Source organism: Brassica oleracea, chromosome C4 (assembly GCF_000695525.1).
Source record: "Brassica oleracea var. oleracea cultivar TO1000 chromosome C4, BOL, whole genome shotgun sequence".
NCBI lineage: Eukaryota > Viridiplantae > Streptophyta > Magnoliopsida > Brassicales > Brassicaceae > Brassica > Brassica oleracea.
This window is the reverse complement of record NC_027751.1, coordinates 52979341-53002287: the sequence shown is the minus strand read 5'-3', so window position 1 is coordinate 53002287 and position 22947 is coordinate 52979341. Positions and strand designations below refer to the sequence as shown.

Here is a 22947-nt window from a genome sequence, read left to right as displayed (position 1 = left end):
TCTTAATCTCGTATGTATATAATTTTGTTCCGTTGTACTCATCCCAATAATGTCATGTTGAATGTCTCTTGTTTGTATTCTTGTACGACGTTCGCAAAAATGATATCAAAATTAAGCTAGTAGTGCAAAAACACACATGTATAAAACGTGCTGGTTTGCGGAGTACCAAACAAAGTTGATTTACTCGCAATTTAATCTTTTTGACATTTTACGACAAGAGGAGTCCCACTTGTATCAATTCGGATCTAACCACCGGAACGATGATTTTGGACCATACATAAACATTGATTGATCTTTCTAAAATTTATGTATTTTTTTTCTTTATCGACCACGTTTGTTATTTACACTAATATATTTAATTAAATGCCTTGAAGCTTGATGTTTCATTTCAACGAAAATATCAGTTGAAAAAAATAAATGGACATCATGTTAGGAAAAACTCTGCTCCTCTTAGGTTGCTTTGTCTTATCATGTTTCTTTATCATCTCCACCACAAGATCCAGACGAAGGAAATCTCTTACAGCAGCCGCGACGCCTCCAGGGCCTCCACGGCTTCCCATAATCGGAAACATTAACCTTGTCGGAAAGGATCCGCACCGCTCTTTTGCGGACCTCTCAAAAACATATGGACCAGTCATGAGTCTTAAGCTTGGATTTTTGAACACAGTGGTCATAACTTCACCAGAAGCTGCAAGAGAAGTCTTAAGAACACACGACCAAGTCTTGTCTAACCGTGGCTCTAATAACTCGATAAATTCCATCAATCACCAAGAGCTTTCCCTTGTCTGGGCTCCTTCATCCTCTCTTCGTTGGAGGTATAGTTAATATCACTTTCCATTTTAATTATTCATTTTCTATGGTTTTAGTTGACTAATGGGTGGTTATCTTGTCTATATATGTTTATGTCTTGTTTTTAGACTATTAAGAAAACTGTCAGCGACTATGCTCTTCTCACCGCAGCGTATGGAAGCCACCAAAGCTTTGAGGATGAATAAAGTGAAAGATCTTATAAGCTTTATGAGTGAAAGCAGCGAGAGAGAAAAAGCTGTCGACATTTCTCATGCATTATTCACCACAACTCTTAATATCATTTCGAATATCCTGTTTTCGGTCGATCTAGGTAGCTATGATCCATTGAAAAAGTTGAATGGGTTTCAAGACACGGTGATTGGTGTCATGGAAGCTATTGGAAATCCAGATGCTGCTAACTACTTTCCATTTCTGCGGTTTCTTGATCTTCAAGGTAATAGCAAAAAGATGAAAGACAATATAGAGAGATTGTTTAGGGTTTTCCGTGGGTTCATCGATGCTAAAATAGCAGAAAAAGCATTGTTGAATAACCCTAAAGATGTCACGGACGGTGATTTTGTGGATGCGCTTCTCCATCTTACCGAAGGAGATGAAGCAGAGCTCAACACTAATGATATCGAACACTTTCTCTCTGTAAGTCTTACCTATTGCATATTCCGTTTAATTTAAATGATTGATGTTTTAGCTTTTGTGTTATTTAAATATTGATTTTATAGAATTTAATAAACTCATTTAGTTTCAAAAATATTTTTTTTTGGTTTATTCCTTTATTAACATATATGTATTAGATTTAAATTTAAATAGTGTTATTAATGTATTAATATAAAATATTTTAACCAAAAAATATAAAATAGATAATTTATTTTAAAATATAATTAAAATATTGAATATTTATAATAATAGGGGATTAATTTTTTTTTGTCCAAGGATCTATCCTGATGTTAAGCCGGCTCTGGTCATAGGGATGATGATAAAAGGGACAGAACTATAAATTTAGACAATAATGGATCATGTACTCATGTCTCAGGACCTGTTCACGGCAGGCACGGATACAAGCTCTAGTACCGTAGAGTGGGCAATGGCAGAGTTACTTAGTAACCCTAAAACGATGAAGAAGGCTCAGGCTGAGATGGATCATGTGATAGGCCAAAATGGTATTGTTCAAGAGTCTGATATATCAGAATTTCCATATTTACAAGCGGTTGTGAAGGAAACTTTCCGGTTACATCCACCTGCTCCACTACTCGTCCCTAGAAAAGCAGAATCGGATGTAGAGATTCTAGGGTTCATGGTGCCTAAAGACACTCAAGTTTTAGTGAACGTGTGGGCCATAGGACGAGACCCGAGCGTGTGGGAGAATCCAACCCGGTTCGAGCCAGAAAGGTTTTTGGGTAAACAGACTGATGTTAAAGGTAGAGATTATGAACTTACACCGTTTGGAGGCGGACGGAGAATTTGTCCGGGATTGCCTCTGGCTGTGAAGACTGTGAATCTCATGCTTGCTTCTCTTCTTTATTCCTTTGACTGGAAGCTTCCAAACGGCATCAATCCTGAGGACTTGGACATGGACGAGACATTTGGTCTCACATTGCATAAGACCAACCCGTTACACGCCATTGCCATCATGAAGCGGCCCATTAATTAGCCATTGTGGTACACGTGTGTTTCGTAAGTACGAATATAGTTTCACAAATCGAATAATTTTGGACCTTATGATTTTAAATAAACACAAATAATCTCAACTACTCTTTTTTTTGAAACACAACTTCCATTCATTAGATAAATAAACTTATCTATAAACATTCAAACTGTTTTTTTCTCTCGAAATCTCAACTACTCTATTGTATGATTTTCTTCCCTTGGCTACGTGATCCATATGAACCATATCATTATTTTCAGAGAATATTCATAAAAAGTAATTATTGTTATCTCAAACATTGTTATAAAGTAGAATAAAGGTACATGTTAGAGGCAAATAAAATTGAGATGTGTATTGTGATTAGCAAAGAAGTGCATCGCCTTAGAGATTGAGTTGTTTAGGTCAAACTTTTTGCTCTTTTAAAACACGACCGTTTACAATGAGCCAAGTTTTAGGTATATACGTATCTCTTGTGATTGGTCGCCAGTAGTTTGATTTTTTCAAAAATGACGGGTTTTGACATATGGTGACAAATGTCAGATGCCCTCACCGAAACGATGGATTTGGACCATAAATACAGAGTTTGTAGAAATATTTGCTTGTTGCACACTAATATATAATTAAATGGTTAGAAGCATGATGTTTCATTTCAAGAAAAATATCGTTTGAGAAAAAAGGATGGAGTTCATCTTAGGACAAGCTCTGTTCCTCCTCTTTTGCTTTATCTTATCATGTTTTCTTATCATCTGTACAACAAGATCAAGAAGGAAATCTTTTGAGGCCGCAGCAACGGCTCCTGGACCTCCACGACTACCTATCATCGGAAACATTCACCTTGTCGGTAAAAACCCACACCATTCATTTGCCAACCTCTCAAAAACTTATGGACCAGTAATGAGTCTTAAGTTTGGAAGCTTAAACACAGTAATCATAACTTCGCCAGAAGCTGCAAGAGAAGTTTTAAGAACACATGACCAAGTCTTGTCTTGGCGCAGCTCCACTAACTCGATACGTTCCATCAATCACCACGAGGTTTCCGTTGTCTGGCTCCCTCCGTCGGCTCGTTGGAGGTATAATTAATATCAACTTTATTTATCAGTTTTTGATTTTCTTAAAAATATGTCAATTTTGTTAGGAGAAATCCAGAATTACCCCTAGAATATTTTTTTTGTAGTTATTAAGAAAATTATTATATTTGTGTATAAGTAAGTTTTTTTTTTTTGAACAAATGTATAAGTAAGATTTCTTATTCTATTATGTTGTAAGAAATTTGCTAGACAAATAATGAATTTGTATAAATTAGATTAAAATCTAATGAATAACCTGGAGAAACTACTCTAAATTTATCATGGTAATAACTTTCCTAATAACTACTCCCTCCGTTTTTTAATATAAGTCGTTTTAGAAAAAAATTTATATTCTAAATTATACGACGTTTTCGATTTTCTATGTAAAATTTATTAACATTTAATGTTATATGACAATGATAATATACATTCTATTTTATTATTGGTTGATTTGTGGTTAGATAAATAATTAATGATGTTTTTGTTTAGAAAATATAAAAAATTAATGATTTTATTAATTTATGCGTACAATTCTAAAACAGAATTATATTAAAAAACGGAGGGAGTAATAAATTTTGTATCATTATAACAATCACAGAGTTCTACGCCAGTTAAGTCATTCGGCGATTAAGTTTAATAACTAAAATACAATAAAACTTACTATTCTCTGAATATACGTCGAATCTGTACATCTAATAAAACATGCGATTCAATTCTGCATTTTATGCGATTACGTAATATTAATCCAAAAGCAGTTGTCTAATAAGTGGTTGTCTCTGTTTTTTTGTTGTTGTTGTTTCCTAAGGCTGCTGAGGAAACTATCGGTAACTCTACTGTTCTCTCCGCAGCGTATCGAAGCCACAAAAGCCTTGAGGTTGAACAAAGTGAAGGAACTTGTGAACTTCATGAATGAAAGCAGCGAGAGAGATGAACCTGTTGATATTTCTCGTGTATCATTCATCACAGCTCTTAATATCATATCCAACATTCTGTTTTCTGTCGATCTCGGTAGCTACGACTTGAAGAAGTCCAATGAGTTTCAGGACGCGGTGATCGGTGTCATGGAAGCTATCGGAAATCCAGACGCTGCTAACTACTTTCCATTTTTGGGGTTTCTTGACATGCAAGGTAATAGGAAGGCTATGAAGGTTGCCTCAGAAAAGTTGTTTAGGGTTTTCAGTGGGTTCATCGATGCAAAAATAGCAAAAAGATCATTAAGGAATGACCGTGAAAATGTATCCACCAACGATTTCGTGGATGCGCTTCTCGACCTCACAAAAGAAGATGAAGTAGAGCTCAACACTAACGACTTTGTACACCTTCTCTTGGTAAGTCTTACCATATTGCATACGCTAGAATCATATGATTCGAGATTTAAAATGAAGCAGACAAAAAATGCGTGAGGGGCTCTACTAATACGCCTAAACAAGGCAATAGGAGTATATATATATATATTTTTACAAAAATAATATATCATTTGTATTTATATTTCAGGACCTGTTTGGAGCGGGCACGGACACAAACTCTAGTACCGTGGAATGGGCAATGTCAGAGTTACTTCGAAGCCCTAAAACAATGGCTAAAGCTCAAGCTGAGATCAATCGTGTGCTTGGTCAAAAAGGGTTTGTCGAAGAGTCTGATATCTCTGAACTGCCGTATCTACAAGCAGTTGTGAAGGAAGTTTTCCGGTTACATCCAGCTGCTCCCTTACTCGTCCCACGAAAAGCAGAATCAGATGTGGGGGTTCTAGGGTTCATGGTGCCTAAAGACACTCAAGTTTTGGTGAACGTGTGGGCTATAGGACGAGATCCAAGCGTGTGGGAAAATCCAACCCGGTTTGAGCCAGAAAGGTTTTTAGGTAAAGAGACTGATGTTAGAGGTAGAGATTATGAGCTGACACCGTTTGGAGCCGGAAGAAGAATCTGTCCAGGATTGCCTTTGGCTGTGAAGATAGTGCCTCTCATGCTTGCTTCGCTTCTCTATTCTTTTGACTGGAAGCTTCCAAACGGCGTCACTTCGGAGGACTTGGACATGGACGAGACCTTTGGTCTCACATTGCATAAGACCAATCCGTTACATGCCGTTCCCGTCAGGAAACGCCTTTAATTAGCCATTGTAGTATATATTTCTTTTATATGAATAAAGTTTCACGAACTGAATAAGTTTGACCTTGTGGGGTTAAGAAAATGATTAACCCGGATTCTTAGGATGGAGTTTTTATCTTTTAACTAAAAAAAGTTAAGAACTGTCTTTTAAATAAGAGATATAAGAACTGGTTTTTAGCCGAAAAGTGTAAAAAAACAAAAAAAATATCAAATCATGAGTTAAGAACTCCAAATTAAGAACTACGGTTAATCATGCTCTTATATTTCAAGGCCTATCAGTGATTTTTTTTCTTTTTTGGAATAAAGTCAAATTTATTTAACTCAAAAGAAAGCATCATCATTCCCATTCCTCTATAATTGGATCAAAAGGACTGAAAGAATTGTCTTGACGCAAACCGTAGAATCACTGCATTGTAAGTGAATTTTCATAATCGATTAATGGCTTTTTTCTACACCATTTTTGTTTCTTAATGCACATACATATACACTAGTTTCTCCCATCAATTCATAACCTACTTATCTTTGACTAAATCTTCATATTAATGAGAAATCTTTATCTACTTTGACACTATGATTAGAGTTTGAGTTTCTTTAAAGGAACGGTAGCAATGAGAAATGTTTGGGAAACCAATTAGAACCAAAGGAGAAAAATATCAATAATTTGGACGGTGCAGTGACATTTTGAAGATAAGGACAAGAAGTTCTTTTGAAACTCATAAAATTATTTTTCTTCCGCGTAAGTATCTTCATTTCCACATGTCTTTGTCTATCCAATATATGAGATTTCCTGCTTATGACATATGAATGAATCGATTTGTCGTTTGGTTTCAACTGGGTATATTATTAGCAACAGCGAAGATAAGAACATAATAACAGCAGGGTCCTAGAAATGGACCAAGGTTTTGGTGTTACCTTGCACAATATATATACAGTAAATAAATTTTGTTTTATGCTTTGGACTTTAGCTCAAACAACTATATACAATATCTTAACGACTGTTTACGTCGGTACGTGTACGTATCTAGTGTGTGATGGATCCTTGGTCGCAAATGATTTTTTGTTATTTGTTTTCGACTTTTTAATTCTCATTGACAAGTGACGTCCACTAGCAAGAATTTGGAGCTTATCGACGTTAGGTGGATTTGGGACTTTCAAAATAAATAAATATAAATTTTCCTTGTTTTTGTCGACTTTAGATAAGGAAACATGATAAAATGATACAGAACTCTCTTGAGATGATGTCCAAGATATAATATGTATATATAGTTATTCTTGAGTTCACCTTCTAGGGTGAACTTTCACCAACCAATAGAATTTTATTATTTCAAATCGATATCTTTTAAAAACGGAAACAAAATATTTTCAAGTTATATTATATTTTTAAAATAAAAAAATAAAAAAACAAATAGCAGTTACAGAAAAAAGAATTAAAAAAATCTTTTTAACGTCGTCAGCAAAACATTAAACCCTAAATCCTAATCCTTAAACCCTAAACCCTTCGGTAAACCTAAACCTTTGGGTAAATCCTAAACCCTTGGATAAACTCTAAACCCTTGGGTAAACCCTAAACGCTTGGATAAATACTAAACTCTAAATAAAAACAAACCCTAAACCCTTGAGTGTTTTAGCGTTTAGTGATTTTGATTTAGAGTTTAAGATTTATCATAGAGTTTAAGATTTATCCTACAGTTTAGGGTTTACCCAAGAGTTTAGGGTTTAGGATTTGGGGTTTAGAGATTAGTATTTAGGGTTTAATGTTTTGCTGACGGCGTTAAAAATATTTTTTTTTTGTAATTACTACTATTTTTTATTTATTTCTTTTTACCTTTTAATTTTAAAAAGATAATATAATTTGACAATATTTTGTTTTCCTTTTTAAAAGATATCGAATAGAAATAACACAATACTATTGGTTTGGTGAATTTAGAGGTTCACCCCAACCCCAAGAATAAGTCTATATATATTAGTTATTTTGTGTAGTTTTATTATCCCTTAAGAACACACATATGGACATCATCTCAGGACAAGCTCTGCTTCTTTTCTTTTGCTTTATCTTATCATGTTTCCTTATCTTCACCACCGTCAGATCCCGAAGGAGCTCTCGTGGTGCCGCAACGCTGCCTCCAGGCCCTCCCAGGTTACCCATCATCGGAAACATGCACCTTGTTGGAAAGAACCCACACCGCTCATTTGCACACCTCTCGAAAACATATGGAACAGTAATGAGTATTAAGCTTGGATGTCTAAACACAGTTGTTATGGCTTCACCAAACGCTGCAAGAGAGGTTCTACGAACGCACGACCAAATCTTGTCTGGCCGCTACTGGAATGAAGCCGTACGATCCATTGATCATCATTCTTTTTCCGTCGCTTGGCTTCATCCGTCGTCTCCTCTTTGGAGGTAACTCATTGTTTTTTTTTCTTATCTATCAACTAGATAAGACTGTCGATAAAATCCAAATATTGTAAAATCGTTCTCCTAATAAAACGTAGCACTAGACTTGAACTCAAATCCAGTAGCTAGGACTGATGAAACATCGGTCTAAGTGGTTTGAGGTAACCGCGCTAAGTTTTTTTTTTTTCTTTTCCTAATTGTAGTCTTTTTATTTGTCATATGCTTTACCAACTGAGCTATATGGCCATTACCAAAATATCATATTCGTTTTCCGTTTTTAACAGAACCAATAGATTTGTGTGTTTGATTAAAAAAATCATGTTATATTTTTCAGGCTGTTGAGAAAAATATCAGTTACGCATCTGTTCTCACCACAGCGTATCGAGGCCACCCAAGCTCTACGGATGAATAAGGTGCAAGAACTCATCAACTTCGTGAGTGAATGCAGTGATAGAGAAGAAGCTGTTGACATTTCTCGTGCATCCTTCGTCACAGCCCTCAATATTATTTCGAATATTTTGTTTTCAACCGACCTCGGTAATTACGACTCCAGGAAGTCCAGTGACTTCCAGGACATGGTGATTGGTGTCATGGAATCTGTAGGAAATACAGACCTTGCTAATTTTTTCCCATTTATGAGATTTCTTGACGTGCAAGGTACTAGAAAGAAGGTCAAGGACTGCTCGGAGAGGTTGTTTAGGGCTTTCAGAGGATTGTACGATGATCGAATCAAGGGAAACTCATTGCAGATGGAGAATAAAGATGTTTCGAGCAAGGATTTTCTGGATGCGCTTATTGATCTCAACCAAGGAGATGAAGCTGAGCTAAACATTAATCAGATTGAACACCTTCTTCTCGTAAGTCTTCTCTTATTTTGCATGATATGGTCACATGAATGAACATTACAAAAGATTCGGATATATAATCATAATCCACACTCAAGATAAATCATCTTGGTGCCAAATTGGTTTGGAGATGCTATTTCTTTTAATCAAGCTTCATATTCAAACACATCAGTTTCCTAATGGAGTTATGTATGCCGAAGTAATTTTATTAAAAATTTCAATGAAACGAAAATTTAGAATGACTGAAATCTATATTAGCTTGGAGCAAAAAAAAAGGTTATTGATAGGAATTAGTGGAACAAATAAGTGGAATAAAGAATCAACGATGAAAGAGGAATACTTTTGTTTAGAAACTGATTCATCTACTAAATAGTAGAGAAACAATGATTTTTTTTATAAAAAATATCTTTGCAAATTCAGTCATTCGGTTTAGCAGAATAAGTGGAATTGGTATCCCACTAATCTTCACTTAAAATCGAAATTCTTTTACAATATATCAAATTCCACCAATTTATTCTTATAATTGTGTAGGCAATTGCAGTTTTAGTATATCTGAATTTAACTATGTATAGTATGTGCATCTATCTGTCAGGACCTATTTTCAGCCGGCACAGACACAAACTCTAGTACCGTGGAATGGGCAATGGCAGAACTACTCCAAAACCCAAAAGCAATGACAAAAGTTCAAGACGAGATCGACAGTGTGATAGGCCAAAATGGTGTCGTCCAAGAGTCTGATATCTCACAACTTCCATATTTACAAGCTGTAGTTAAAGAAACTTTCCGTCTCCATCCACCTGCTCCGCTTCTCCTCCCACGAAAAGCAGAAACAGATGTGGAGATTCTTGGATTTCTTGTGCCTAAAGACACTCAAGTTCTGGTGAATGTGTGGGCTGTAGGACGAGACCCGAGTACGTGGGAGAATCCGAACCGGTTCGAACCAGAAAGATTTTTGGGGAAAGATACTGATGTGAAAGGCAGAGACTATGAGCTTACACCGTTTGGGGCTGGACGACGAATTTGTCCTGGATTGCCTTTGGCTGTGAAGACAGTGCATCTCATGCTTGCTTCCCTTCTCTATTCATTTGACTGGAAGCTTCCAAACGGCGTGGCTTCTGAGGACTTGGATATGGACGAGAGCTTCGGCCTCACATTGCATAAGACCAATGCCTTACATGCTGTGCCTGTCAAGAAACGCGTCATTAGTTGACCGTTACTATTGCTATATTTTCTCTTGTTTAGTACTTGTAATAATTTCAGAAATCATGCTATTCATGGCACACTATAAGTTAAATTAAAAAATAATTTCAAATTATAGAAACCTTACAAAAATGGGGTTCGATGTAATAGAACACTGTAAGCCACAACCAAAATTCATATAGTCAAAACCAAAATTCATGTAAAATAATCTGATAGACTCAAATGTCCACACATTAAAGTTTGGTGTGCGACGAAGAACTCAGAATTGCCTTTGTGTTACGCACCAGTGGTGCTTTCTTTTTATTCTCCATTCAGGTTACTGAAAGCTCCAAAACGGCGTCGTTCACTTTAGTCTTACCTAGGCCCCCCTCCGAGGAAGATGTTGATCTTCAACTAATATAATTTACACTACACTAAACATTTATCCCCGTAACTAAATTAGAGTATCAGATTTAGTTTTAGTATAGTTGAGTACTTGAGTGTAAGTAATACGAGGACAAATATATAATTCTTCGTCATTATGCAATTACAACGGTTGCACTGTCCGTCCGGTAGCTTTGCAGATCTTTATAGATCTGTTGTAATTGCTCACTATCGCCTTTTAATTGAAAATCCATTCCTTTGCCTAGAGTAACATGGACACTACGCCATGATTCAGCCATGGAGGATTCTCTTATTTAATGTATCTTAAAAAATTTCAAAAAAAAAATTGTCATCATGATGAAAGAAGTTTGTTCAATATATTTCACGATCTATTTCACTATTGGAACTATCATATCCTAGTGTTAGATTTATATGAGCCGAAAATTGTAAATTTATTTTTTTCCGAATTGAAAGTAACAAACTTTTTTTTCCATATTAACCGATAGTTATAAATTTAATTATCCATAGACTATGATTTTACCCGGTATATTGTTAACCACACAGTTTTTAACTAGTTAAAATTAATTCAACTAAATAAAATCCAGTTTTATAATGTAATTAAAACTGTTAATTGGAAAAATATAGGTGATGTATTTAATCAAGAAATGGAAGTGAACTAATTTTATTGAATTTTTAGATGAATTGATAAATCTACTATGATTTTTGTTAAAACACTCTAAAGCTTCATTTAAAACTTTGAATTTTTTTCATAGCTAAAAACACTATCCAAATAATTTGAAACCAATGAAAAACTTATGAAAATCAAAATTTAAAATATTTTCAATAAAAAGTAAATTTTAGAGTACTTTATGAAATATCAAGTTTAATAACATTAAATTTCAAATGATTTTTTAAATTTTAAATTTAAATAGCAGTGGATTTATTCTTTTGAAATTTATATTTAAATAACAGTGATTTACCTTTTTGATACAAATAACCTTGATGGTAAAAAATACAAATTACTTTAAACTCTTGGTTAATACACCTAGTTTAATAATTTATGATAAAATAAAAATATGCTGTTAAATGAAAAGTATCTGTTGATTTAAAAATCAATAAAATATAAGAAAGTACACAAAAATGTAAAAATCATATTCATTGGATTCCTTGGGATTTGATGCCTCATTAATTGATTAGGTCGAGATACGCATGGTGGCACAAATAGCTAACTGCTACTCTATTAATTTAATAAGAATTACAAAACTAACATGCACCCATTAATCACCCAAATGCCACATACTGTAATTTAGTAATAAGATACATATAGTTTTCTAACAAAATTCATTAACTTATTTTCGTTGCTGTACCTCAGTAGCTGATGTATAATATAATATCCATTTCGGTGGTCAACTACCAACAGTAGAAAGTAGAAATATGATATATCTTTAATTCACAAAAAAAAGAGAGATATATCTATATTGCTTTTTGTTGTTTCTATCAACTGAGAAAACAAAGATGGAACTTGTCTCAGAAAATCTGTTCTTGCCCTTTTGCCTTATCCTATCATGTTTCTTTATCTTTATCACGGTAAGAATCCAATGGAACTCTACCGGATCCGCCATGCTACCGCCTGGACCTCCACGGTTAACATTCACCAAGTCGGCAAACTCCCTCACCGTTCATTCTCAGACCTCTCGAGAACATATGGACCAATTATGCGACTAAAGTTTGGACGTTTAAACACAGTGATAATAACTTCATCAGAAGCTGCAAGAGAGGTTCTAAGAACACACGACCACATCTTGTCTGGCCGTATGTCTCCTAACGCGGTACGATCCATCAATCACCACAAAGTTTCCGTCGCGTGGATTCATCCGTCGTCCGCTCGTTGGAGGTACTTTTTACTATTGATTATTTTCTATGTAGGTTTTTGCTTATTTTTTTCTCAAGTTGGCTAATAAAGATTAATTGTTTCGATCAAATGCATATATAGTTGTATTTTTCGTTGGCTTTTAGTAGTTAGATTATTTATTTACATTTAAGAAGATAGAAGTTTTAACTCTCAGTCTCCTTATGTTTTGAGGTTTAGAAACAAAAATATTAAGTGTTGATTATAAATCTTTCATTTATGTAATTAGTTATTTCCTAAAATTTTAAACCAATAGAATACCTAATAAATACGATTTAGAAGTTTACAATCTATTAAAATACATATAAAACTTGAAACAAAATTTTCCAGAACATGTATATGTATAAAACGGAGAGATTAATATGTAAACATTAAAATCAAACGCAACAAAGACCCTAAGACAGTAATCAAATTGTTTTTATGTTTTGTTTCAGACTATTGAGAAAACTGTCGGTGACTCACCTGTTCTCGCCGCAGCGTATTGAAGCCACTAAAGCTCTGCGTATAAAAAAGGTACAAGAGCTTGTGAAGTTCATGGATGAAGGCAGCAAGAGAGAAGAACTGTTGATATTTCTCGAGCATCTTTCATCGCAACTCTTAATATCATATCGAACATTCTATTCTCGGTTGATATCAGTAGCTATGGCTCGGGAAAATCCAATGGATTTCATGACTCAATTATTGGAGTCATGGAAGCTGCTGGGAGCCCAGACCTAGCTAACTTCTTCCCATTTCTTGGGACCCTTGATCTGCAAGGTACTAGCAAGAAGATGACGTTGTGTACAGGGAAGTTGTTTAAGGTTTTCTGAGGGTTCATCGATACTAAAACAGCGGAAAAATCATTGAGGAAAAATCCAAAAGAAGCTTCCACTAGCGATTTTTTGGATGCGCTTCTTGATGAAGCAGAACCGGACAATAATGATATTGAACACCTTCTCTTGGTAAGTCCTACCAACATTCATATAATCAAGTTTTTAGGATAGTGAATCGATATCAATATACTCCATCTCTTCCTAAAAAATTCATATTCTAGTTTTTTCACACATTTTAATAAAACACAGTAAATTTGCATAATTTTTTGTGTTTATCTTCTTTCCACAATTTTAAGCCAATAAAAAATTAATTAGTACAATTAAGATTTTTGAAATTTACAATTAGTTAATAAAACATGCATTGAAAATGTAAAAAATGAATTTTTTAGAAACAAATTTTTTTTCTAGAATATGTATCTTTAAGAAACGGAGAGAGTATTAATTTTTTAATGTGATAAAAATTTATTGATTTATAGTATTTCAACAAATCATAGATGGATATGTCAAGTATGATGCTTTCATTAAGTTCAAACATTTTAGAGGAAAGTTTTGAGTTGGATTCGCATAATTTTTTTAGATGTCTTAAATGTAGAGATCACTAATATGTGAGTATATGTCAGGATATGTTTGTAGCAGGCACGGACACAAGCTCTAGTACCCTAGAATGGGCAATGGCAGAGTTACTTGCTAACCCTATAACGATGGCCAAAGCTCAGGCCGAGATCGAACGTATGATAGGCCAAGATGGGTTGGTTCAAGAGCCTAATATTTCAGAGTTTCCATATTTACAAGCGGTTTTGAAAGAAACTCTCCGTTTGCACCCACCTGTTCCTCTTCTTCTTCCGCGAAAAGCCGAAACAGATGTAGAGATTTTTGGATACATTGTGCCTAAAAATGCTCAGGTTTTGGTGAACGTATGGGCCATAAGACGAGACCCGGACGTGTGGGAGAACCCGGCCCAGTTCGAGCCAGAGAGGTTTTTGGGGAAAGAAACTGATGTGAAAGGTAAAGATTATGAGTTAACACCGTTTGGGGCTGGGAGAAGAATTTGTCCGGGATTGCCTTTGGCTGTGAAGATGGTATCTCTTATGCTTGTTTCTCTTCTTTACTCCTTTAACTGGAAGCTTCCAAACACCATCGACATGGATGAAACCTTTGGTATTAGTTTGCACAAGGCCAACTCTTTAAATGCGGTTCCGGTTAAAAAGAATCGCCACTAACTAAACATTTGTAATAGTGTTTTTGGTTAATAATGTTTATATGTATTTAAGAAATTTAATAGTTTGTTTTTGTATTGTAATCCAATATGACCACCATTATATTCAAAAAGAAAAAAATATGACCACCACAACTCAAAAAGTAAAACGTCAACAACTTAATTACCAAACTGAAGATGAAAACGCTGATGACTGTCCCTATTTGATAAACAGCCTAGGTGTGGTGTCGCTGTTATCTTGGACCTCAGTGACCAGTATGTACTTCGTTGGTCAAAACGAAGAGAAAACGTCCACGAAAGTTTCTACGGTGGACACTACGCTATAACTTGTCATAACTTGGTGATGAAGCTTCTTATAGTCAGCTAAGCATAAAACTACGTTATCATATTTTAATTTTCCAGAAACAATTATGTTGAAAACCTTCACAGATACAAGCATATATATGGTAACACAAATTTATACTTACTATCTGTCAATTTTAGAGCCAAAAAATATAAGTAAACAAAAATGTAAAGATCAAAATACTTCTAGGTTAAGCCAAGTTACAAAAAAAAAATACTTCTAGGTTTTAACGCCTCGAGTATCTATTTTTTGGGTTTAATACCATATTAACAAGATGACAAAAAAAATATTAAAAAAACCATATTAACACAAAAGAAAATTCATTATATTGGAACATGAATTTCTGTGGAATTTGATGATTTTAATAGTTGAGATGATTTTACAAGTTAACTAGATTTAACAAATTTTATTAAATACTTTTATATAGATTTTTATTACTTGTTTATATAATTCTATTGATTGTTATTAACTTTTAAAGTAAGAAATTAATGGTGGTAGAAAAAAAATGGAAAGAAAGTCATTTCAATTAAGGCAATTCTTAAACAATTTTAAAAAAGCTTTTCTCACAAAAAAGATTTCAAAAAATAAAATGACCAAAAAATTTAATTTCTACTTTTTACTTTATAGATATATAAATAATAAATAAAAAAAATATTTTTTATATAATTTCTAAATATATGCTTTAAATTTGAATTTTTGTAAAAAAAATTTGAATTATTATTTTTGAAATGTTTTTCTAAAAAATTCGAAAGTGATTTTTAAAACTATTTTTACAATTTTTATTTTAAATTTTTAATATTTTTTTCTATTTTTTTAAGTTGTGAATTGTATTATGTTAAAGTTGTGATTTGTATATTATTTCAATCTTCAATTTGAGTTTTTGTATAGGAGTGTATTTTATTACATTGATTTCAAAAAACTTATGGGTATAGATGATATTCTCAAAGTTGAGTACTATGAGTAAAAATAAAGAAAATTTACCAATAACAATAGATTTTAATAAAATCTTAAAATCAATGAAAACTAAACTTTTCCAATAACAATGGATTCTATTTAGATTTTAAAAATTCACAAACCAATAACAACGAAATTTCAAAATTTAATAATTCCTTAAGAATTTTTTGCCCAATAATCCCCTTATAGTCCAAAACAATTTATTACCTTGTGATATGCATATGCATGGTCAAACAAATGCATTAACTGCTATTAATCAATAAGAGTTGCAAAACTGACGCGTAACCAAAAAATCAACGGCCAAATGTCACATATAATATAATACTCTTTCCGTTTCATATTAATTGTCGTTTTAGAGAATTTTTTTCGTTACAAAATAAGTGTCGTTTTCGATTTTCAATGCAAGATTTATTAATTTTATGCAAAATTTATTAATTTTATGAAAAATTTATTTTTCTATTGGTTGAAATATGGTTAGCTGTATAGGTAATAGTGTTTTTTTTATAGAAAATGTACAAAATTAATTGTTTCCTTAATCCGTGTGCCGAAACCTAAAACGACACTTATACCTAAATAGATGATTCAAATAAAGTTTGTATAATATATTACCTACTTAGTTTACAAAAATAATATATTGCCTACTTCATAAGCATTGTAAAATTCATATATATATTTAATACCATTTTCGTTGGTCAAACTACCAACTGTAGATACTAAAAGTATTATATATATAGACAACTTTGTGCAGTTTCTATCAACTGAGAAAACAAAGATGCAAATTGTCTCAGAAAACCTGTTATTACCCTTTTGCTTTATACTACCATGTTTCTTTATCTTTACCATGGTAAGATTTCGACGGAACTCTACCCGATCCGCTATGCTGCCTCCTGGACCTCCACGTTTACCGATCATAGGTAACATTCACCAAGTCGGTAAACTCACACACCGTGCATTTGCGGACCTCTCGAGAACATATGGACCAATCATGCATCTAAAATTTGGACGTTTAAACACAGTGATCGTAACTTCACCAGAAGCTGCAAGAGAGGTTCTGAAAACACACGATCAAACCTTGTCTGGTCGTGACGCTCCTAACTCTATACGGTCCATCAATCACGACAAAGTTTCCGTTGGATGGCTTCATCCGTCGTCGGCTCGTTGGAGGTATAATCTAAGTACTATCAATTCTTGTGAGTGTTTTTATCTATCGAGTTTTGCTACTAAAATTTTGGATGGTTTTGATCAAATGCATGTACTTGTCTTTGAGTTAGACTATTTCGTTAACATTTTTAAGAAAATACACTATAGTTATAGGTCTTGAACGCAAACTAATGACCATACAATTTTTAGTTGTAGACTTCTAGTATATCTGCTTTGTCTTTGCTAAATAATATATTTTCTTTATACATACTTAGTTTGTACTAGGGAAATTGCCGTATCCTAATTGGCAATTAAAATTCAAATTGTTTTTTTTTACATTAAAGCAGGAAACCGTACTTAGTTAGCATTTTAGCAAAGGCAAATTAATGATTCTTGTAAACATAATAATTAACCTGATAATTTATTATCATGCAAACATTAAACATGAAACGCAACAATAAAGACCCCTAAGACAGTAATCAATTGTTGTTATGTTTCGTTTCGGACTGTTGAGAAAGCTAATGGTGACTCACCTGTTCTCGCCACAACGTATTGAAGCCAGTAAAGCTCTGCGGATGAAAAAGGTGCAAGAGCTTGTGAGGTTCATGGATGAAAGCAGCGAGAGAGAAGACGTTGTTCATATGTCTCGTGCATCTTTCACCACAACTCTTAATATCATATCAAACATTCTTTTCTCTGTTGATCTCGGTAGCTACAGCTCCAAAAAATCCAACGGATTTCATGACTCAGTTATTAGAGGCATGGAAGCTGCTGGGAGCCCAGACCTTGCTAACTTCTTCCCGTTTCTTAGGTTTCTTGATCTGCAAGGTAATACCAAGAAGATGAAGTTCAGTATAGAGAATTTGCTTAAGGTTTTCCGAGGGTTCATCGATACTAAAACTTTGGAAAAATAATTGCGGAATAACACAAAAGATGTTTCCAACAGCGATTTTTTGGATGCGCTTCTTGATGAAACGGAACTCGACAATAACGATATTGAACACCTTCTCTTGGTAAGTCCTACTATCTTGCACATAATCAAGACTTCCAGGGTAGTGAAACCAATGTCAATTAGTTCTGAAATAAATACATATATATATATATATATATATATAATTACATATTAATCTTTAGATTTCAGTAAATCATAGATGGATATAAAATATTTTTAGAGCTTTGTTTTGAGTTGGACGCGCATGATTTTTTTTTTATGAAATGCCTAGCTCACTAATATGTGATTATATGTCAGGATATGTTTACAGCAGGCACGGAGACAAGCTCTAGTACCCTAGAATGGGCAATGTCAGAGTTACTTACTAACCCTAAAACGCTGGCGAAAGCTCAGGCCGAGATTGAACATATGATAGGCCAAAACGGGTTGGTTCAGGAGCCTGATATCTCAGAAATGCCTTATTTACAAGCGGTTGTGAAAGAAAATTTCCGTTTGCATCCAACTGTTCCTCTTCTCCTCCCAAGGAAAGCTGAGACCGATGTAGAGATTTTTGGATACCTTATGCCTAAAAATGCTCAGGTTTTGGTGAACGTATGGGCCATAGGACGAGACCCTAACGTGTGGGAGGACCCGGCCCGATTCGAGCCAGAAAGGTTTTTGGGGAAAGAGACTGATGTGAAAGGTAGAGACTATGAGCTTACACCGTTTGGGGCCGGACGAAGAATTTGTCCGGGAATGCCTTTGGCTGTGAAGACGGTATCTCTTATGCTTGTTTCTCTTCTTTACTCCTTTGACTGGAAGCTTCCAAACTCCGTCGACATGGATGAAACCTTTGGTATTACTTTGCACAAGGCCAACCCGTTAATTGCGGTTCCGGTTAAAAAAAAATCGTCAGTAGTTAAACAGTTGTGATATGTACTGAAAAAGTATAAAAACTTATTTATCTTATGAATGATAATCAAAAACCATATAACTATTGACCTTTTTTATTTAAATGAAAACAAAATTCATCTACTGACGTTTTGTCTCAGTTGTAATTTGCAAGATATCTTCTCATAAGATGGCTAAGGTAACGTCACAGGATCCGAACTTGGTATGATCGTATGAACGCAAACGTAATAAAACTCTTTCTTTGTCTTATTAAACTTTCTTAACTTTCTTCTTCTTTTTTCTTATGAAATTATCTTACAATTAGATCTCTATATATATAGGTAATAGAAGACCCTTAACTTGTCCTATTACATCATGATCTAGGAATCTTATCTTAACTTTATTTTAATCCTAAATCTAATAGATTTTGTTATTCATCTTTCCTTTTTTATGGATAACTTGTTTCCTAAGCTTTCCTTGAAGCTTATCCAACATTCTCCCTTCTAAGCTTCAAGCCATTTTCTTGAACTTGAATCAAGTCTCTCATTTCCTTGAAATTGATCTTGGCTAAGTCTTTAGTTAGGATATCTGCTTTCTGCTTCGTCCCGGGCACATGCTCCATGTCTATCAGTCCTTGTTCCACGCACTCCCTTATGAAATGAAACCGCTTATGAATGTGCTTACTTCTTCGGTGAAAGACAGGGTTTTTAGTCAAGGAAATGGCCGATTTGTTATCAACCCTTATCACTGTCTTCTTTTCTTCACTTCCGGTTATCTCACTCATAAGCTCTTGCAGCCAAATTGCTTGTTTCGTAGCTTCTGTAGCTGCCATGTATTCTGCCTCACATGATGACAAGGCTACTACTTCCTGTTTCTGAGAGCACCAGCTGATAGGCGTTTCTCCAATACAAAATATGTACCCTGTTGTGCTCTTTCCATCATTCGGGTCTGTGTTGTGACTACTATCACTGTATCCACTTAGTTTTTGCTTCCTTTCACGCTTATACTCCAAACCATAGCTTAGAGTTCCCTTTAGATACCTTAAGACCTGCTTCAATGCGTTCCCATGTGATTCTCGAGGTGATTGCATATACCTGCTTAGAATTCCAACTGAGAATGCCATGTCTGGTCTTGTATGCACCAGATACCTCAAGCATCCTATTCTTCTCCGATACTGGGTGGAGTCGATTTCTGCTTCTTCCAAGGACTTTGACATTCGTAACCCAAACTCCATCGGAATATGAGTTTGATTACAATTGTCCATGCCCGCTTCTTCTAAGACACGTCTTGCATATGCTTCTTGGCTTATAGTTATACCATTCGGTCCTTGCTTAACTTCTATGCCGAGATAGTATGTAAGTAATCCGAGATCAGACATCTCAAATTGTTTAGTCATTGCTTCTTTGAACTCTTTAATAGCAGACGTAGAGCTCCCTGTTACGAACAAATCATCAACATACGTTGCAACAATGAGTACTAGTTTACCTTCTTGCTTACGGTAAACAGAGAACTCCTTTGAACATCTTGAAAGACCGAGGCCTTTAAGAATTTGATCCAGCTTTGTGTTCCAAGCACGGGGCGCTTGTCTCAACCCATATAGAGCTTTGGATAGTTTGAAAACTTTGTGCTCTTCTCCCTTCTTTTCAAACCCTTCCGGTTGAGACACATAGACTTCTTCATTTAGTTCACCATGCAAAAATGCTGTTTTCACATCTTGATGGTGAATTTCCCAACCATGAGCAGAAGCTAGACTAATAAGTAGTCTTATCGTCTCGATCCTTGCCACAGGTGCGAAGACTTCTTCATAGTCTATGCCAAGTTCTTGCACATATCCTTTTGCGACAAGGCTTGCTTTAAACTTGATGATAGTACCATCTGCATTCTTCTTTACCTTAAAGATCCATTTAAGACCAATGACCTTGAATCCATGCGGCTTACTGACCAGGGTCCATGTCTTGTTTTTGTTGATTGACTCTATCTCCTCCTTACATGCTTTTATCCAACGAGTATATCTCTTTGCTTCTTGATATGTCGAGGGCTCATCGTCGATAGATAGTAGTAACATAGCACCTTCAATCTCGGCAATCAATACATAATCCTTCAAGTACTTAGGTGTATTCACTTGTCGAGATGATCTTCTTGGACCCGTCTCAATGCTTGGCTCTGTTTCCTCTGTTTCCGCATTATCATCTTGATGTGGTTCTTCATCTTCGGTAACATATTGTTGAGCTTCAACAGTATAAGAACCATTACCATCATCAAGACTTGAACCCCAAGTCATGCTAAAGTTTTCGGATTCTGTCTCTTCTTGCTCATGCTCTTTCTTCCAGTTCCAGCATGCTTCTTCATTGAATATGACATCTCGACTTACAACTGCCCTTCTCGTACTTGGGTTGTATAGGCGATAGGCTTTTGGACCAGGTTCAATGCCTAAGTGTACCAAAGTCACCGACCTGTCATCTAGTTTCCTTGTATGAACTGAATCCACTTTAGTATGTGCAATGCAACCAAACACACGTATGTGTTCAATGCTCGGTTTTCTTCCTCTTAATCTTTCGTATGGAGTTTGATCCCTTAATGCACGAGTAGGAACACGGTTGATCAAATATGTTGTGTGCCTTACAGCTTCTCCCCACATGTAGTTAGGTACTTTCATGGCTTTTAACATGCTTCGCGTCATCTCCATTAGAGTTCGGTTTCTCCTTTCGACAACTCCGTTCTGTTGCGGAGTATACGGAGCTGTCAAGTGTCTCTTAATACTATTGACGTTGCAGAAATCTCGAAATTCGTTTGATGTAAACTCCCCTCCTCTATCCGTACGGAGAGTTACTATCTTCTTGTTAACTTCCTTTTCCACAAGAGCCTTGAATATCTTATAAATCTCTCAAACGCTTCACTTTTGTCTTTGAGTAAGATAGACCACATGTATCTCGTACAATCATCAATAATGACGAATATGTACCTGTTTTGAGATAATGTTGCCGGACTTATCGGTCCACATAGGTCAGCATGCAATAGTTCCAATGCATTAGATGATCTATATGTCGTGGATGAGGGGAAGAGATATCGGGTTTGCTTGCCGACTAGACAAGAGTCACATATCTTCTTTTCTTCTGTGATCTCAGGTAAACCGTAAACCATCTCCTTTGTTGCCATTGTCTTGATCGTCTTGAAACTTATGTGACCAAGTCTTGCGTGCCATCTCCATGGTTCTTCCTTTAACCGTGTGAGTAAGCATGTTGGTTTCCCAACCTGTAATGAGATTTTGTAGAGTCTGTTAGGTGACCTTAAGACTTTGACCAGTAGACGTCCAATAGGATCCCATAAAGTGGGATAGTTGTCCCTCATCCTCACGTCGCAGCCTTGCTCCGTGGCTTGTCCTAAGCTCAATATATTACTTTTGAGCTCAGGTATGTAGTAGATATCCTTTAAAAGTTGTTGTTCTCCCGTCTTTGCTTCAAAGAGAATAGAGCCTCTCCCGTTGATATCAACATACGATCCGTCTCCAAACTTGACTTTCCCTTTTACGTTCTCGTTAAGTTCGGTAAAGAAAGATCTCTCCCCTGTCATGTGATTACTAGCGTCATTGTCTAGATACCACATCCCTTTTTCTTTATTGTCTGCTTCAAGCTTCTTCGGTATTACCTTCCCTTCGTTTAAGAATACAACCTCATGCATGTACAGAGCTTTATCTGACGTCTCAGTCTCTGTATTGTTGAGTTCTTGGTCCTCTTTCTTTTCTGGACATACGGAGGCAAACTGTCCCTTTTTGTGACAATTGAAGCATTCAATTTGAGAGTAATCTCTCTTCTCCTTGCTTTTATCACCACTGTTGCTACTACCACGCCCCCTTCCTCTGTTCCCACGACCCCTGTTGGAACCTCGTCCTCTGCCTTTGGTTCCATGATCAGAGTAGAGGAGCTTTCCATTATCTTCAAGTTTCTCTCCTCTCATTCTCTCTTCTCCACGCAAGCGCTCCTCAAACGCTTTGAGGCGACCTACCACATCTTCGTACCTTGTGTTGTTTAGGTCAAGAACTTGTTCTAGTGTTGCTGAGAGCTGAAGAAATTTGCTTGGCAGACACGATAGAAACTTCTTTACTAGTTTTGCTTCTTCTATCGTATGGCCGAGTGATGCAGCTGTTCCTGCAAACTCTAATAGTTTTCCTGAGAACGTATCTATCGAATCAGTATCTTTCATTCTCAGATGATCGAATTCAATCATCAGTGTGTGCAGGCGTGCTTCTATTTCTCGATCAGCTCCAATATTCATTGCTTTCAATGCTTCCCACATACCTTTAGGAGAGTCTTGCTCACCAACTTGTAGA

General features: G+C 35.4%; 3 protein-coding genes and 2 pseudogenes across 5 annotated transcripts; all 5 read left to right on the top strand.

Moving 5' to 3' along the window:
- The first annotated feature begins 333 nt into the window (after positions 1-333).
- Positions 334-3226, top strand: LOC106341809 (cytochrome P450 76C1-like). Of its 2 annotated transcripts, XM_013780537.1 has the most exons (4): positions 334-815; positions 918-1443; positions 1838-2478; positions 3208-3226. In XM_013780537.1, the coding sequence occupies exons 1-3, from the start codon at positions 418-420 to the stop codon at positions 2453-2455; spliced, it is 1542 nt and encodes a 513-aa protein (XP_013635991.1). In that variant the 5' UTR covers positions 334-417; the 3' UTR covers positions 2456-2478; positions 3208-3226. The 2 variants fall into 2 exon arrangements, with proteins under 2 accessions (XP_013635991.1, XP_013635990.1); XM_013780536.1 differs by lacking the exon at positions 3208-3226 and having other exon boundaries at positions 1838-2612.
- On the top strand, positions 2709-5781 carry LOC106341811 (cytochrome P450 76C2-like). 2 transcript variants are annotated; one of them, XM_013780540.1, is made up of 4 exons: positions 2709-3290; positions 3375-3519; positions 4322-4844; positions 5011-5781. In XM_013780540.1, exons 1-4 carry the CDS (start codon positions 3128-3130, stop codon positions 5620-5622), a joined length of 1443 nt encoding a protein of 480 aa, XP_013635994.1. In that variant the 5' UTR covers positions 2709-3127; the 3' UTR covers positions 5623-5781. The 2 variants fall into 2 exon arrangements, with proteins under 2 accessions (XP_013635994.1, XP_013635993.1); XM_013780539.1 differs by having other exon boundaries at positions 3128-3519; positions 5011-5779.
- A 1833-nt stretch (positions 5782-7614) lies between these two features.
- On the top strand, positions 7615-10197 carry LOC106341810 (cytochrome P450 76C4-like). The gene is made up of 3 exons (XM_013780538.1): positions 7615-8022; positions 8351-8873; positions 9454-10197. Exons 1-3 carry the CDS (start codon positions 7628-7630, stop codon positions 10069-10071), a joined length of 1536 nt encoding a protein of 511 aa, XP_013635992.1. The 5' UTR covers positions 7615-7627; the 3' UTR covers positions 10072-10197.
- Positions 10198-11917: 1720 nt separating this feature from the next.
- On the top strand, positions 11918-14439 carry LOC106341812 (annotated as a pseudogene).
- A 1931-nt stretch (positions 14440-16370) lies between these two features.
- On the top strand, positions 16371-18662 carry LOC106339241 (annotated as a pseudogene).
- Positions 18663-22947: the final 4285 nt, after the last annotated feature.